At 37.7% G+C, this 16,524-nt stretch overlaps 1 protein-coding gene across 1 annotated transcript in view; it reads right to left on the reverse strand.

Annotated features, from left to right (window-relative positions):
- The window catches only part of LOC135466902 (UDP-GalNAc:beta-1,3-N-acetylgalactosaminyltransferase 2-like), a 215,209-nt gene that overhangs the window by 164,774 nt on the left and 33,911 nt on the right, over window positions 1-16,524 (reverse strand). Inside the window, exons 3-5 of the mRNA XM_064744655.1 lie at window positions 16,213-16,313; window positions 12,818-12,930; window positions 4,649-4,747 (exon numbers count right to left, since the gene is read on the reverse strand). Coding sequence (XP_064600725.1) covers window positions 4,649-4,747; window positions 12,818-12,930; window positions 16,213-16,313 — 313 coding nt within the window. The remainder of the gene's footprint in view (window positions 1-4,648; window positions 4,748-12,817; window positions 12,931-16,212; window positions 16,314-16,524) is intronic.

Raw genomic sequence — 16,524 nt, forward strand, 5'->3', positions numbered from 1 at the left:
TTACCTTTACATTCATGTATGAAGTTCCATTTAAATTAGTTCAGGAGTTTTAGAATGAATCAATGACTGCTGGAGGTTTAATTTCATACATAACATTTTTTTCAGCCGTATGACGATGAGGAGTCATTGGGTTTGTGTACATATACTGTGTCTTCTTGTGGCAGGGTGAGTCCAAGCCCCCAAAGTGCTGTTGCCACTGAAGTATCATGCCGAAGACAACAGACATGACACCTCACCCAGTCACAATATGCTGACACCGGACCAACCTGTTATGTTTTCTTTGCTCTAACATCTCAGAACTGAGAACCAAGTGTGGCAGCCGCAAGTACCATTTTTAAATTTTTTGGTATGACCCGACCTGGGTTTGATCTCAGGGTCTCCAGATGTTGTAGGCATATACATGTACATGTAGCAAGCTCAACATGATCTAGAAAGTAGGTCAGTAAGATTCCAACAATGTTCATTTTTAATAGGATAAATCCTACTGGAGCAGAGACAAAGTTCATCAAATTCAAAGAAGATGTATAAGTCAGTTCTCTAGAAATTTCGGTCATCAACACATTGACTTGTTGACATACGAATGGACATGCAAGACAACGGCAATACTCTTCAGCCACAGATGGCAAAGTTTATCTGTGATTAGTTACCTGCCTGCGCTGTTATTGAAAAGATGGCCTTAAATGGGAATTCCGTGGTGTGTTATTTGAACATAAAATTAGAAATCAAATTCAAAGGCGGCAGCAGCATTATTAAACTTAAATTCTTAAAAGTTCATCACAAAAATTCTTAAAATGAAGTCCACGCCAGCTGAAAATGTTTTAAGAAACAAAAAATCAGCAAACCTTGGGATTACATGCTGGGTATTACCATTCTCTTTTTTCTCAACACAAAATTTCACTTTTAGACAGCTTCACAGAAAATTTTGTTATAAATGCAACACCATGTAACTTTTATTACGATTAATAAAATGTTGCACAGTGCAGGTTTCTTGCTACACTTTGTAAGGCATTAATAAGATCTGCAAAGCCCTAGAGATAGTACTCATCAACACTTCATCAGAGGTTAATATCAGAAGTAAACCAACAAAGATACACAGTTTGTCCTTGTCAAATCTTGTTTTTGTACAGATCAACTGTGCTTGACCTTAGCTCTTACACGACTGTCTCACTTGTGTTGTAGGACTTACCGCGTCCTGTTAGCAAAAACTGTGGGCTATTTTCATTGAGGTTGTACTTGAGGATGACAGATAATAAGCAGGAGTGGAGAAGAATGATGAACGGATTCCCTGTGAGGCGCTTAACTCTGGCAAACTGAGAAATTACAAGAGTTATACACGCCAAACAATGTCTTCCGGACGTTGCTTCATTGATTTCTAATTGGAAGAGCAGTCAAGCGTCCTTCTAAACTCAAGTAATTACAAGGGTCCAAGGCAAACCATTAAAACTGTTTGTCGCATCAACAGCGTTCGTAGCTGTCCGATCACGTTCCTGAAATCTAATCACAAATGCTAGAATCAGCAATGGAACGACAACACTTCATCTTTACAAGATGAAGCTGTCTGCAATCAGGAATCTCATCTGCCAGAAAATACCTCTGGCATCTTGCCTCTGTGACTCTGAAGAGGCTCCTAGAAATACCCACAACCGTACAGCCAAGTACACTTCTTCAAGCCTCCTATCATGATTCACTTCCAATAACTTAATAACGACAAAGGATTTTTTTTTGAAGATGCTATAGTCATGGTCTTTTGTAAAACAACAAACAGTCCACAGTTTCCAAAAGTTTTGACAACAATCTGCTGAACTGCAAAATAAATTCCACCACTATAAGAGCCCACAAATATGATCTAATCAGTGCCCTAACTGTTGACAAACAGCTTCATACATTAATTGATTTTCTGATTTAAACAACTGTTTTCAATTAACACCCACCAAGAGAGGACAACTGTTCCAGCTATCTTGTTGACCAACAAAGGCAACAATTGGTGCTTGGTGCATGCAGGACAATGGACTCCTGTTGGATTCTATCTACATCACTGTCAGTCAAAACCAGGAAAATGTTTGCAAACAAACATCACTTGTTTGCAGAGAATAAACAAGAGTCTGCTGCAACTTAAAACTTTAATGGTACATGTATGTATTAAAGCATATTCTCTAGTAATGCACTGCTATATATCAATAATATCGACAAAAGGATTGTTTGCTGACAACAATACACACTTTATCTTCCAGCAACGACAACTGTGAGGATTGGAAACTTTGCATGGTGTACCACAATACAACTGTATCATCAATTATAAAGACAGGCCTATAAAAAACATCTGGAATACTCTATGATAAATCATGTTTTTGTCACACACATCCATAGGCATCACAGAAACAAATAAATATTCACAATATTAAAGAAACCCTAGAACAGAAGGGTCTGTGAACAAAAAACATATATTGTAGGTGTGAACGTATGTTGTAGCTGTGAACATATGTTGTAGAGGTGAACATATGTTGTAGATGTGAACATATGGTGTAGACGTGAACATATATTGTAGATGTGAACATCTCTTGTTGGATTGAACATCTTTTGTAGGTGTGAACATATGGTGTAGGTGTGAACATATATTGTAGGTGTGAACATATATTGTAGGCGTGAACATACGGTGTAGATGTGAACATATACTGTAGACATGAACATATGTTGTAGGTGTGAACATATGTTGTAGGTGTGAACATATGTTGTAGGTGTGAACATGGGTTGTAGGTGTAAACATATATTGTAGGCGTGAACGTATGTTGTAGGAGTGAACCTATGTTGTAGGAGTGAACATCTATTGTAGGTGTGGACGTATGTTGTAGGTGTGAACGTATGGTGTAGGTGTGAACATATGGTGTAGGTGTGAACGAATGTTGAAGGTATGAACATATGCTGTAGGTGTGAGCATGTATTGTAAGTGTGAACATATATTGTAGGTGTGAACGTATGTTTGTAGGTGTGAACATATGTTGTAGGTGTGAACATCTGTTGTAGGTGTTAACATGTGTTATAGGTGTGAACATGCTTTATAGGTGTGAACATACATGTATGTTGTAGGTGTGAACATATATTGTAGGTGTGAACATATGTTGTAGGTGTGAACATGCATTGTATGTGTGAACATGCACTGTAGGTGTGAACATATGTAATAGGTGTGAACATATGTTGTAGGTGTGAACATATATCATAGGTGTGAACATCTGCTGTAGGTGTTAACATGTTGTAGGTGTGAATATATGTTGTAGGTGTGAACATATTTTGTAGGTGTGGACATATATTGTAGGTGTCGACATTAGAAGGTGGGAACATATGTTGTAGGTATGAATGTGCGCTGTAGGTGTGAATATATGTTGTAGGAGTGAACATCTATTGTAGGGTGTGAACATATATTGTAGGTGTGAACATCTGTTGTAGGTGTGAACATATGTTGTAGACGTGAACATATGGTGTTGGCCGGAATATATACCGCAGAGACGTGAACATATGTTGTAGGTGTGAACATGTGTTGTAGGTGTGAACATGTGGTGTAGATATGAACATATGTTGTAGACGTGAACATATGGTGTAGACGTGAACATATGGTGTAGACGTGAACATGTGTTGTAGGTGTGAACATGTGGTGTAGATATGAACATATGTTGTAGGTGTGAACATATGTGGTAGGTGTGAACATATGTGGTAGGTGTGAACATATGGTATAGGTGTGAACAGATATCGTAGGTGTGAACATATGTTGAAGGTATGAACATATACTGTAGGTGTAAACATGTGTTGTAGGTGTGAACATATACTGTAGGTGTAAACATATATTGTAGGTGTGAACGTATGTTGTAGGCGTGAACATAAGTGGTAGGTGTGAACATATGTTGTAAGTGTGAACATATGTTGTAGGTGTGAACTGGTGAACTGTAAGTTTTTAAAGGGACACAATGCTGAAAGAAATTCAGAATTTTTGAGTTGGTTCAGCTAAATACAAAAATGAGCTGCATTTCACTCCTGACTAAACCTCCTAGGCCTATATTTTCTAAAAAATGTCAAAAACAATAATAATCCCTTTAAAGCTCTTTCTGATCTGCGGCCATGTCTGCATCTAACTGTGAATTTAAATCTATCAGTCACAGTGTGATCAGCCATTAGTACTCCCTCATTCACTCCCAAATCTAACATGTTACTCACCTGTCACTTTAAATGTAAATCTGTCCGTCATGCCTCCACAGTGTGATTATCTCTCAGTAGTCCCTCATACACCCCTGATCTAATCACTCACTTACCTGTGAGTGTCAATCTGTTAGCCACACCTCCACAGTGTGATCATCTTTCAGCAGTCCCTCATACACCCCTGATCTAATCAGTCACTTACCTATGAGTGTAAATCTGTTAGCCACACCACACTGTGATTATCTCTCAGCAGTCCCCCATACACCCCTGATCTAATCAGTCACTTACCTATGAGTGTAAATCTGTTAGCCACACCACACTGTGATTATCTCTCAGCAGTCCCCCATACACCCCTGATCTAATCAGTCACTTACCTGTGAGTGTCAATCTATTAGCCACACCTCCACAGTGTGATCATCTTTCAGTAGTCCCTCATACACCCCTAATCTAATCACTCACTTACCTGTGAGTGTAAATCTGTTAGCCACACCTCCACAGTGTGATTATCTCTCAGAAGATCCTCATACACCCCTAATCTAAGGAGCACAATTGGATGCAAGACCTGCAAACAGTAAACAAAAATAAACATATAGTGTATTTTGAATCAGACATTTATTTGATTAGGTTTTATGCAGTGCATGATAAAGTTTCACTTCCATCAGGCTGATGTGTGGTGGAAACAGGTGTACTGACTGCTCTTTGCCAGGCAGCTGACAGACCTCTGGACTTAAATCCACAGCAGATCACTTCAAAGAGAGGTGTCCAACGATCGCTTGCAGCAAGAAAACAACTTTAGCCCAAGTTTTGGCCAGGATCCCATCACATAATCCATGACAGACTTTTTCATGAAACTGCTCATTAATTTTGGGCAAAAAAATCCATATTGGCTAATCAAATCTATTTTTCTGAATAGCTCAAAATAGCTCAATTAAAATTATTGCCTTTCATTAAACTTCAGTTTAATTCCTGTACTAATTATAGTGTTAAAATGATTCTACAAGTTTGAACAAAGCTTGAAAAAGTTATAGTATCCAGCCTTACAAATTTCAGAAACTTTATTACCAATATTGAACAATAACATGCAAAGACATGGTTCATATTTTAGGAAAGGCAATTATGCAGCCTACTCAAAAATAATATCAAATCTTCAACTGGATCTACACTGATTAATTTTTTAACAAAAATCTCCAGTACAGCATCTTTAACCTTTGTTCATTAATTTTTCTTAGCTCATGGCATTTCAAATAGAACAATGCTCAAGAACATTATATTGTTCCTGAAAGGTGTACATTCTCATCTTGAATTCAAAATATCGTCTTTCACCTGAGTATACACATGTACATACCCTAAATGACCTACATTTTTGTCCATGACTAACTTCCTCATGTTTCTGGACTTTGAGAGTTCTACTGATCTTAAAGAGGTGTTCTAGAGTTTTGAGGGAAGGGACTATGATATCCTACTGGATAAAGGCAAATGTCAGCACCAAATACAATATTTTAAGACACTTATCTGCCTCTAACAATGCACTTTTGTGGGTGAAATCAGAGGTCATTTAGGGTAGATCCAAACTGCCAAACTGTGAGTCTTATAAACTTATTCTCTGTTATCCTATGTTTACTTATAAATATTATATGACCTTTTAAAAGTCTACTCATAAGTCTCTAGTGTGAAACAGCTTTCCACAGGAAGTCATGTTTTTAATTTTTTGCATGGACACAAATGCCTGATTTTTTTTTCATCTTGTTCACTACCTAGAAAACAGAATAGCAATCTCCAGTTACCTGGTTTTTGTTTATTAAAAAGGTTTCATGTCATATTAATGCTTTGTGAGCCACGAAACCCCAGGGGCCACTGGCACAAAGCGATCCTTGCCTAAGTTGCCTGTAACTACCATGGCAACATATGCCTTTCGCATGAGTCATCATTGCGGTTACAATCCACTTTGACTACAATCGCTTTGTGCAGGCGGCCTCTAACAACAGGATAGTAAAGTGGCAACCAAGCACACCCGGTTTCAGTTCTAAAACACTAAATACACACTGGCACTACTGTTCCCCATGAGTGTTTTGTTTTGTGTATTGTCAAGTTGTGTTTTGATAACAGTATAGGTTGCAGTATTATTTCACTCTATGGTCACCAGCATAGTGCGACAGGTACATTCTATTTTTTTCATGTCCGAACATTTCTTAACCCATACACACTTGTTAACAACTACCATTTTGGAATAAAAACATGATCAAACAGTTTGATGACATAATATACATTGAAGCCGGATCCTAACCAATCAATCCTACACCCACTGAGACCGGAGGATCCCCTGAAGGTCGGCTCATGGATAGCGTACAATACGCCGACCACGCACCATGACGCGATCTTCCGGCCTTCGTACGCGAATCCTCTGCTGACCCTCGGCCGACCATCAGCAGACCATCAAATGTTTTAACACTAAATACGGACCTGTAAATACGATATCCTGTAAACCGACATGCCTCTTATAAACACCATTATGACTTGCACCATATTTACTTGCACCGATATCCTGTAAACCATAATACCTCTTATGAACACCATGATGGCTTTTACTTGCACACAAATTTCGCATTTTTTATCAGTAAATTTGTGACAGTTTTATAATACAAAATTTTGCAGGAGTATTTGACTTTACTGTGTCATGAGGGTCAGCCTCGTGTGTATATACGCTTAAAAAAAAAAGCCTTTTGAAAATGCCCGCGTACATGTAACGAGTCCTTTTGGTACATCACACAAGGTACACATTTTATAAAACTTCAAACCACTGACACATATAAAGGTCAGCAAGTTAATGTTTTTCCCTTTCATATGGAGTGTGTAAATTTTATCCCAAATTCCACAATTGTCAATCCTATGGTTTAATCATTCTTATTAGCACAAAAAACGTGTTTATTAACGAGTGCAATCATACGTGGCATTTACATAAGTGTGAAGACATGCAATGTAGGCCTCAGGCCTATATGCATTCTAAATCTTGCAAGCTACAAAATGTATTACATATTTTGACAATATTCCTTTACCTATCCATGTATAAATTATGAAAATACACCAAAGAAAGTAAAAATCAAAATCTTTTTTGGGTACCGGTGAAAAGAAATCTATAAGTGCAATTCCATTCCAGTTTTTGATGTTACTTTATAATAGCCCAAATAATTACTTTCCACCAAATATCAGGCAGGTCTGTGCATGTGTTATGTTCGAAATCGGTCAAAAAGTTCTAAAAATTCATAGAGAAAGTCGCATCATAACTTCAGAATCATTTCAACAATTTAAATAGTACAGCAGGCCACAAAATCTGACATGAACAAAACAATCAGAAGAATATTCAGAGATTCCATTCGGATTAGAACACAAAAGTTTATTCACTTGAGGAGAAAAAATAAGCTAAGAAATCTACTGAAGCAAAGATCTTATTTCTAAATTTCTACTGTTTTATCTGTGAAATAAACAACCCCACTTTACAGGAAGTCTAATGCGACTGCCTTTCAAACTGAGCAAAAATAAATACAGAACTGAGAAGATGAAGCTAATTAAAATGCCATTCTCTGATGGAAAATAAAATATAAAAAAAGTGCAGTAATTTTGTACCAAAGTGCTCGTCTTTAGGAGATACATGAATGCAAAGCTTCAGCTCAATGCATAATGTACTAAAATCATGAATTTAGTAATTTAATTAGTAATTAATATACATATCAGAGCATCACCGATACAACATCCCCATTGTCATATATTTAAGAAATAATGTTCGCGTCAGGGTATTCTAACGGTAGTTTTACATCAAATCGATGTGGAAGAGTTTATATATGGAAGTCGGAGGAGAAACAAAAAGAGCAAAAAACGCCCCCACTTTCCATGACACGTTGTTTTCGTCCAACCGAACGTTCTACAAATGAAACATCTGCAGGGTTGCTTTCACATTTCAGCTAATACACTGTTATCAGGGTAGGCTTCAGTGAGACAGGCACGGTCTCAAACAGCGACCACAATGACAGCAAGCCGAGGAGGTCACTCGTTGCTGGCAGCCAGAGTTCGGACAGATCAAAAGTTTTCCCAAACCCTGTATGACTGAGCTAAAGGAGCTGGAAACCTCTGGCATCAGCAAAACAACAACAAAAATGCAGAGCTCAACTGTTTAAACGTAATTAAAGTTTTTTCAATTACGTACGAAAAAAAAATGAAACACACAAAATTAGGTTAACAATAGTTTGATACTAAATTTTATTTGGTTTAATTGTGTAAATGCTTTGCGGTTGTCTTGTATTCTGTATCAAATTCAACAACACTGGGTAATGAATGCTGAAATAATAGAGCACTTCAGTTCGCATTTTCAATTCAATATTAATTTCTCTGTTGAGAAATAACAAAACAATACCAACATCATAGATTTGTGTTTATGATTATTATAAGTAAGCAAATAAATATATTATAATTTATATGTTGAAGGTATCATGATAAATACGATTTGCGTTTATTGTATTGTGAAACACAATGGATCATCAAACAAGGATTGGGAGTTGAAAAGGCAGCCAGTCTGCTGTCCAGAGGATGTGAAGTTGATGTGAACTCTGCTGTTATTTATTATTGCATTGCTGAACAGCCCTCCAAAACTTTGAGGCGTGACTGAAAACTGGGATTTTGCCAGTTGGATGGTATTGCTACTGTTACATGTAACATTACAGTCGATAGCGTCAGGCATTTGCACTGGGAGTGGCGTGACTGACATGGGAGTATTTTCACTCAACAGCATTTTCACTTTCAGCATTTTCTGATAACACACTGGACACATGCAGGATATTGCTGATTTCATGTTGTTTTGAAACAGACGGTTTGGTCACATAACTCCATACACTGCATTCATTGCGGTGGCCTGTCACAGACATAACGTCCATCACAGAAACCCCAGCATCAGCAAGAACTGTGGCTGTGGTAGCCCGGATGCAGTGATTCGTGTACTGCGGCTGAGTTTTGCATAGCGGGAAATATCAGACATCATGGATCCGATCGTTTTGTGACCCACTGGTTGATTCCCATACCATGGTTTGTGGTCAGCTGGGACATTTAGGAGAGGCCGCTGAAAGAAAGACTCGCAGGAAGAATTATCAGGTCCGTATGTAAAACAAAAACTTTTCGTGAAACCATTCTTATCTCTTATTGTGTAGCGTTCAAACGTCCCTATGGGCTTCAAATTATCTGTAACCTGATACTTTTCCTCTTTAAAATAATCGTTCGCCCCGACAGAAAAAAAAGCCATTTTGTTTCTTTGTTCTTTATTTTTTGTCTGCTTTATTCAATGTAAACAACAACCTCTATCCACACATAGAACAGAATTTTGGGAGGGGGAAAGCCTTGATCATCCGCAGGTTGCTTGCACACCTTCCCACATATGTATACCTCTGATATGCATGTAAAACTTCAGGTCAATACATGCTGTACTTTTTGTGATACCAGCCCAAACATTTTGTTTAACTTTTGATTCTAATGCACAATACATGAAGTCAGGAATTCGGTAAGTCTACTCAATACAGCCACTCATGAAGACTTCTGTACAAGGGTGATAACTTGCTGCGCAAACTTTAGAAATGTTCAAATTGAATTCATATACAATTTTCAATATTTCTTCCAATATACATGTACCACCCAATGCCACCAAAGAGCTTGCCTGTAGGAGACACATGAATACAAAACTCCAGCTCAATACACACACAAATGAAGTTCAGTAATTTACAGTAATTAATATGCGCACAACAATGGAACATCCCCTTGTGCCATTTTGAAAAACTTCAATTCAATACTTATGGTAATTTTTCAGACACCACCCTTAACATTTCTCTGTTATGTTGGGTATGATATAAAACTAAGTTGTGTTACTAAACAAAGCGTTTCCACATCAATTGCCTCCACCCTCTTTTATAACAAAAAAATTTTCGGAAAGAATCCACAAAAACTCAAACAGCAACCAAGAGAATTATAAAGTCACTGTTTCCAAGGTCATGGCAAAGAATCGCACATAATCATTTTTCAAGACAGGAACAGGAAGCCATAAAAACACAAGTCTTCTGACAAATCCTAATGATCAAGTATAAAATGCCGGACAAATGAGCCATGGAGTTTCATACAAAACTGGAAAACTTCAAAGAAAATACCTTCTGAAATCGCACATGGACCACCCACAATATATACACAAAACCCTGAGACGATTATCACTTCCACAAGGGCTGTGATTATCAATGCACAAAAAATTCAAATCTCTTTTCAAAAAAAGCTGAAGACAAGTTCTGGAGAATACTCGACAGGAAATTCAGCAGCCAGAAAGAATTTATAGCCCAACATGATCCTCACAACTTTTCGTGTTCAACAATGCGAACAGCCTGGCTTTGTAAAGAAATTAAACCATAATTCCCTGGATGAACAACATTTTCTGCTTCACCAACTTTAAATGTCAAAAGGAAAACCCAATTCTAAGTGCAATGTCAAAAAAATACATCTGGATCAATACTGCGAGGAAAAAAATCTGTTGAGATATTTTACAGAGTATTTATGTGTAAGGCTACCATGAAGTCTGCTGGAGTTCTCTATTTGCTTTCATGTAGGTATAGCACACTAGTACATGTGTAAACCTGATTAGTGCTGATTGGTAACTAACACTGTTTGAGTAAATCTGGTGATGTCATAATGGTGTATTTCTTCAGTGAGTGAATGAATGAATGAATGAATCAACCAATTTTTTTAGTCAAAAGATGAGGAGGAGTCACTAGGAACACATATACTGAGTCTTTTTGTGGCATAGCGAGTCTATGCCGCCAAAGTGCTGTCGCCACTGAAGTATCATGCTGAAGACACCACCCATGACACCCCACCCATTACACTGACAATGGGCCAACCAGTCCTGTCTCCTTCCTCTAGCCTTTGGTATCACTCTACCTGGGTTTGATCTCGTGTCTCCTGATTTCGAGGTTGACACTCTAACCATTAGGCCTCCGATGCCGTTCAGTTTCTTCAGTGTATTGAACTTCAAGATTTAATCACCACAGAGCACTGACATAAGCAGCATCCTGAATTACAAATTTTATCTCAGTCCAAAAGTCACATAGTGAATCAACTCAATGTTCTATAAGGCCACACCAAGTGATTATGTTGTTTTACAACATCATATCTAAACATACAGCAGAACATATGTCGAAAGAGGGTATAGAAATAGAAATAAAAATAAAACTTAAAAATTATCTAATTTGTGGGAAACGTAGATGTCCCTGCAGTTTTTTGTCTTAAACACATATTTACATGATCAGACATCTTTGAAAAACAAAAAGTACTAAAATCATACAAATATCAAGATCAGACAAAATAAGAACTCGCTGGATATTCAATTTTATTTTCATTTCATATCTTAAGATTTTAAATGTCTCGCCAGTAAAACACAAAAAAATTGTGGCCTAAGCACAATCTTGAATTCCATGATTCATACCTGCACAATACCCTTAAAATAGCATGTATCTTAAAGGTTTCACCAATATCTTAACTTACCACATTCAATTAACATCCTAAATTCCAAGGTTTCCACTGACTGAATCCTTGACATATAAGCTTATTTCAACACTCTTTTGAACTGTCTGACTGTGCTGCAGCCTTTAATTCTTGGAATGAATAATATCTTCCACTATGCTGCAACCATATCGTGACAATATTTAGTTATGAAGCTATATTAATATGTGTTGATAATCTGTCACCAAACAGGTACTTTTAAATGCAATTGCGACAATATTTCAGATTACTGCAGTGTTTTGGAAACCTTCTCATCTGCTAATTAAGGTACGGCTATCTAGTATAGTGCACACTGGAAATTGCACAATGAAGGTTGACTATCATACATAGAGGATACTGACTATCATATATAGAGGATATTGCACAATGAAGGCTGACTATCATATATAGAGGATATTGCACAATGAAGGTTGACTATCATACATAGAGGATATTGTACAATGAAGGTTGACTATCATATATAGAGGATATTGCACAGTGAAGGTTGACTATCATACAAAGAGGATATTGCACAATGAAGGTTGACTATCATATATAGAGGATATTGCACAATGAAGGTTGACTACCATATATACTTTTTGAGTGAGAGGTGAAAATTTCCACCTTTCACAAGTAAAATATCTATGATATTCAACCTTCACTGTGCAATATTCTATTCATTATTTATCTTTTGCCAACATCATGATTTTGTTTATTTGAACAAGTTTGCCTTCATGAAGTTTGCTGTAGGCCTTCATGGACAATACCGTGACGTCTTGTATGACATTGTGTTTTGTTGCGTGACATAGGAATGTTAAACTTGACAAAACATGTTTTTGATGTTGTATTGTCTGGGTGAGAAAAATCAACATGTACTCACAAAAGTGATATATAACAGAGTCGAATATCATTTTTATCAGTAAATACAATCCTGAGACATTTCACCTTCATATCAATAATAAATGAGTTTTTCTCATCTGGCTGTAACATTAAGTCATAAACACGAAAAGCTGAGGACATAATCAGACAGGCCAGATATTCCTGAGTTATGATCATCGCACGTTACAGACAGCCTTACCTTAAATGTCAGGGATGATACCAGGGATGATACCTTGACTTTCCTAGTATCAACTTGCCCACCTGGTTTATGAACAAATGTTGGAAAAAGTGCACAAATGTTCTCAGAAATACCTGCAAAATAACAAAATAATTCTCAAAAAAATTAGTTGTTTCCACAGCCGAGCTGATAACCTTCATGTACATTGTAAATGTCTAATTGCTTTTTTGCTTAATTGCAATGCTCATGCTGGCTTCCTCTCCGGCTGTGTGTGATAAGTTCTGCAGCAACCTGCGGATGGTTGTGGGTTTTACCCTCCCACCATTATGCTGCTTTTAGATGTTCAGATTAAGATATTTCACCATTTCCAGGAGAATTCACAATCACATCTAAGGAACACAAGGGTGCACATAGTTATACTGGCTGTAAAACACTCACAAAAATCAAAGACAAGACCCAGCTAATCTGTACATTTATACAGCATATATACATGTATATGTCATTGTCGATCGCACAGAATTTTGTATATTGAGTCATTTTACAACTGTCAAGGTTACCTAACAATAACAATGAATGCTGCATAGAATTTCATATTCCATGGCTCAAATGCAAAAACCCACAAACAATAACGTAGATTATTGGCAGAACTTGGCATCCAACTACAGGTAGTGTTAGGGACAATCCTCATACATCATTTGCTTCAGGCTCAGTTAAAACGAATGAAACAAATGAACACTCAACTGATGGGTGTCAAGTTCGTTTTCCTTGGAGTTGATTAATGGAAACAGGAGAAGAGGCAGCATACCTGGCGAAAGTCGTCCCACAAGCACAACAGGGAATGTTGACAACTACAACGACACGCTTCACTGATCAGAACTGTCATGATACCGCCCAGCTGTATTAACCATGTAAATCTTTTCTACATGAAACGTTGACAACGCACTAAATTAAAAACCCAATTAGTATATGTAGCAGCTTTGGGTTTTTTTTTAAAGTAAACTTTCTCACCTTTTAGTTACTTGGATAAAGAAAATGTTATGTACCCAATGTTATGTACTCATGGCTTCCCTTTACTGGCCACGTGTCTACCTTGGCGGGAGAATGACATCAATCTGACAGCCCATTCCCAAAAATAGGGAGGGTGAAGATGGCTCATCAGGACCAATCAATTCGCCTAATATTATCTTACTTTACAAAACAATAGAAGTCAAAAAAGACTTTATAATTGTTTACAGGAGTATTTGTATCCGTGTACAGTGTACACTTTTGTCATAATGACTTCAAAGCTCACTGTTATCAAACTATGTTTGGAGAATTTATCAGCCTCTGGATATGGTGGCGGTATTTGGCGCCGGGACAGGCTATAAGCAGTGTGATAGAAAGCATAGGCAACGTTCGTTCAGTTGACAACAAAGTTTGCGCAGTTCGAACTAACTGAAAACATTAAAGGCCTCATTTCTTGATTCCCAGGTTCCTCGCAAGAATTCATTTGAAATCTGTAGAGCGAAAATGTGAGCATACATGTCAGCCATAACGCACAAACCACGTACATTTCATGTGGCAACTGCATCTGATGTGAAGTTCTGGAAGGTATCGCTCAATTTCTGATACAACATGACTGCTTGTCCTAATAATGCCTGCAGTAAATTTAGAACTGCGAAGAATCCATATGCATATATATACATGTATATAAATACTAATTATGCTGAAGTATGCTCAAGGATACGAATGATCCATTTCCAGTAAATAAGTTACCTCTTCTCCCACCCCTTGGAAGCCTCAACTCAGATCTGGATTGAAGTGAACTATCTTCTTGACAAATTTTTCACCTGAACAATAGCGACACAAACTATACAATGGATTACATGTAATATTTGCTACATCAGACTGAACAACAGCTGGTACATGTATTTACTTTAGAAATTATGATCAGATAACATACACAAAACAATACGAATGATTAAAATATTATTTGAGAATTCAGACAAAAGCTGAAGTTGATAGCTTTTATGTAGCCTGTAGAGATTTTTAAGCCGCTTTCGACAATCATCTCTACGCCCGCTGGTAGGCCTACTTATGTTTGTGAATGAAGGATTACCTATTGTGAAATAAAGTAATATGCACATTTTTTTCACGAAGACTCGGTGGGAGTAGATGTTGACACCCGGTTACATATGACAATTAAAACTTTTAATCAACGGGAAGCAGGGCTTGATCAGCAGGAATCCTAACACCTGCATGACGGCCCCTGTCACACCCCGATGACGGCCCCGGTCACACCCCGATGGCGGCCCGGTCACACCCCGATTGCTAAGGATGGATATAGCGTACAGTTCAAATTAAATCATTTACTTATTCTTTATTAGATCTCAAGAATGGATTTGGGCACCCGTCGCACAATATAGTTGTCATCACTTGAGATCGGCTGGAACCAAACCAGCAGGAGCTGGTATGTCCTCGCACGCGTGTACTTGTACGGTGTAGCCTAGGCCTGTAAGAGTTTCTGGCATATATGTCCGAACACATATTTAATCCTACACACTGGGTATCGGCAGATTCGGGGAAAATCATAAAAACAAGCAAGTGTGAAACTTAAGCTTTCTTTTGGAAAGGTTTCACTAGAGGAACCACTGTTGTTGATGTTTCTTTGGATTTGTTTCTTGTGTAGACTCTTTACCGATCAGAAGTTTACACAATGATTTTTTAACATATCACTACGCAGTGGCCGACCGATACGCAGATTCATTTGATTCCCTTTAATCTTTTTAAACTGAATCGGCAAAGGAAGGGTGTAGATCGAGTTCAGTTTTTCGGAAAAAAAAAACCTACACGAAACGATTTATGGGGAAGGTCCCTTACCACTCAAGTCCAGATCGTAAACAGCGACCTCTAATACTTAATCGGGGTTCTACTTGGCCGAGGGGGTTAGCACACCAGCACAATGATCCAAGAGCCTCTCACCAATGTGGTCGCTGTGAGTTCAAGTCTACTGGGAAGGTGTGCCAGCAGTCGTGGGTTTCGCCCAGGTTCTACCCAGTTTCCTCGCTTAAACAGCCATCGTTTAAGCGAAATATTCTTGAGTACGGCATAAAACACCAATAAAACAAACAAAATAAATAAAATATACTTTATCTCTAATCACTGGCTTGGGACATCTGTCATGGGTTTTCGTTTACTTGATAGATGTTTCACACTGTTTTCAGAAATATGTCAAAGATTCTATATGAAACAATAGGTGCATGTTTCCTGTGTATTGATCACTGAAAACCTTTTCTAACAATGTGCAAAATTCAACCAAACAGAGAATGTAAAATGACAATTGTGTTGCGTGGTTTTAATGTGCATGTCATTTCTATGAATCGCTGGAAATGCTTTTACCAAAATGGCATGTACTGAATCAACACAGTGCACGTTACCTGATAAATGAACATCCCATCTCTGACAGCTGTATGGATCCACTCTGTCCAGCGGGGGTACGAGACAAGGGTGTGCTCCCAGAATAAACCATGCCTTCATACTGCAATATAACAGAAAAATAAACCATGTCTTCATACTGCAATATACCAAAAGAATAAACCATGTCTTCATACTGCAATATACCAGAAGAATAAACCATGTCTTTATACTGCAATATACCAGAAGAATAAACCATGTCTTCATACTGCAATATAACAGAAAAATAAACCATGTCTTTATACTGCAATATACCAGAAGAATAAACCATGTCT

This window comes from Liolophura sinensis, chromosome 6 (genome assembly GCF_032854445.1).
Source record: "Liolophura sinensis isolate JHLJ2023 chromosome 6, CUHK_Ljap_v2, whole genome shotgun sequence".
Classification (NCBI taxonomy): domain Eukaryota; kingdom Metazoa; phylum Mollusca; class Polyplacophora; order Chitonida; family Chitonidae; genus Liolophura; species Liolophura sinensis.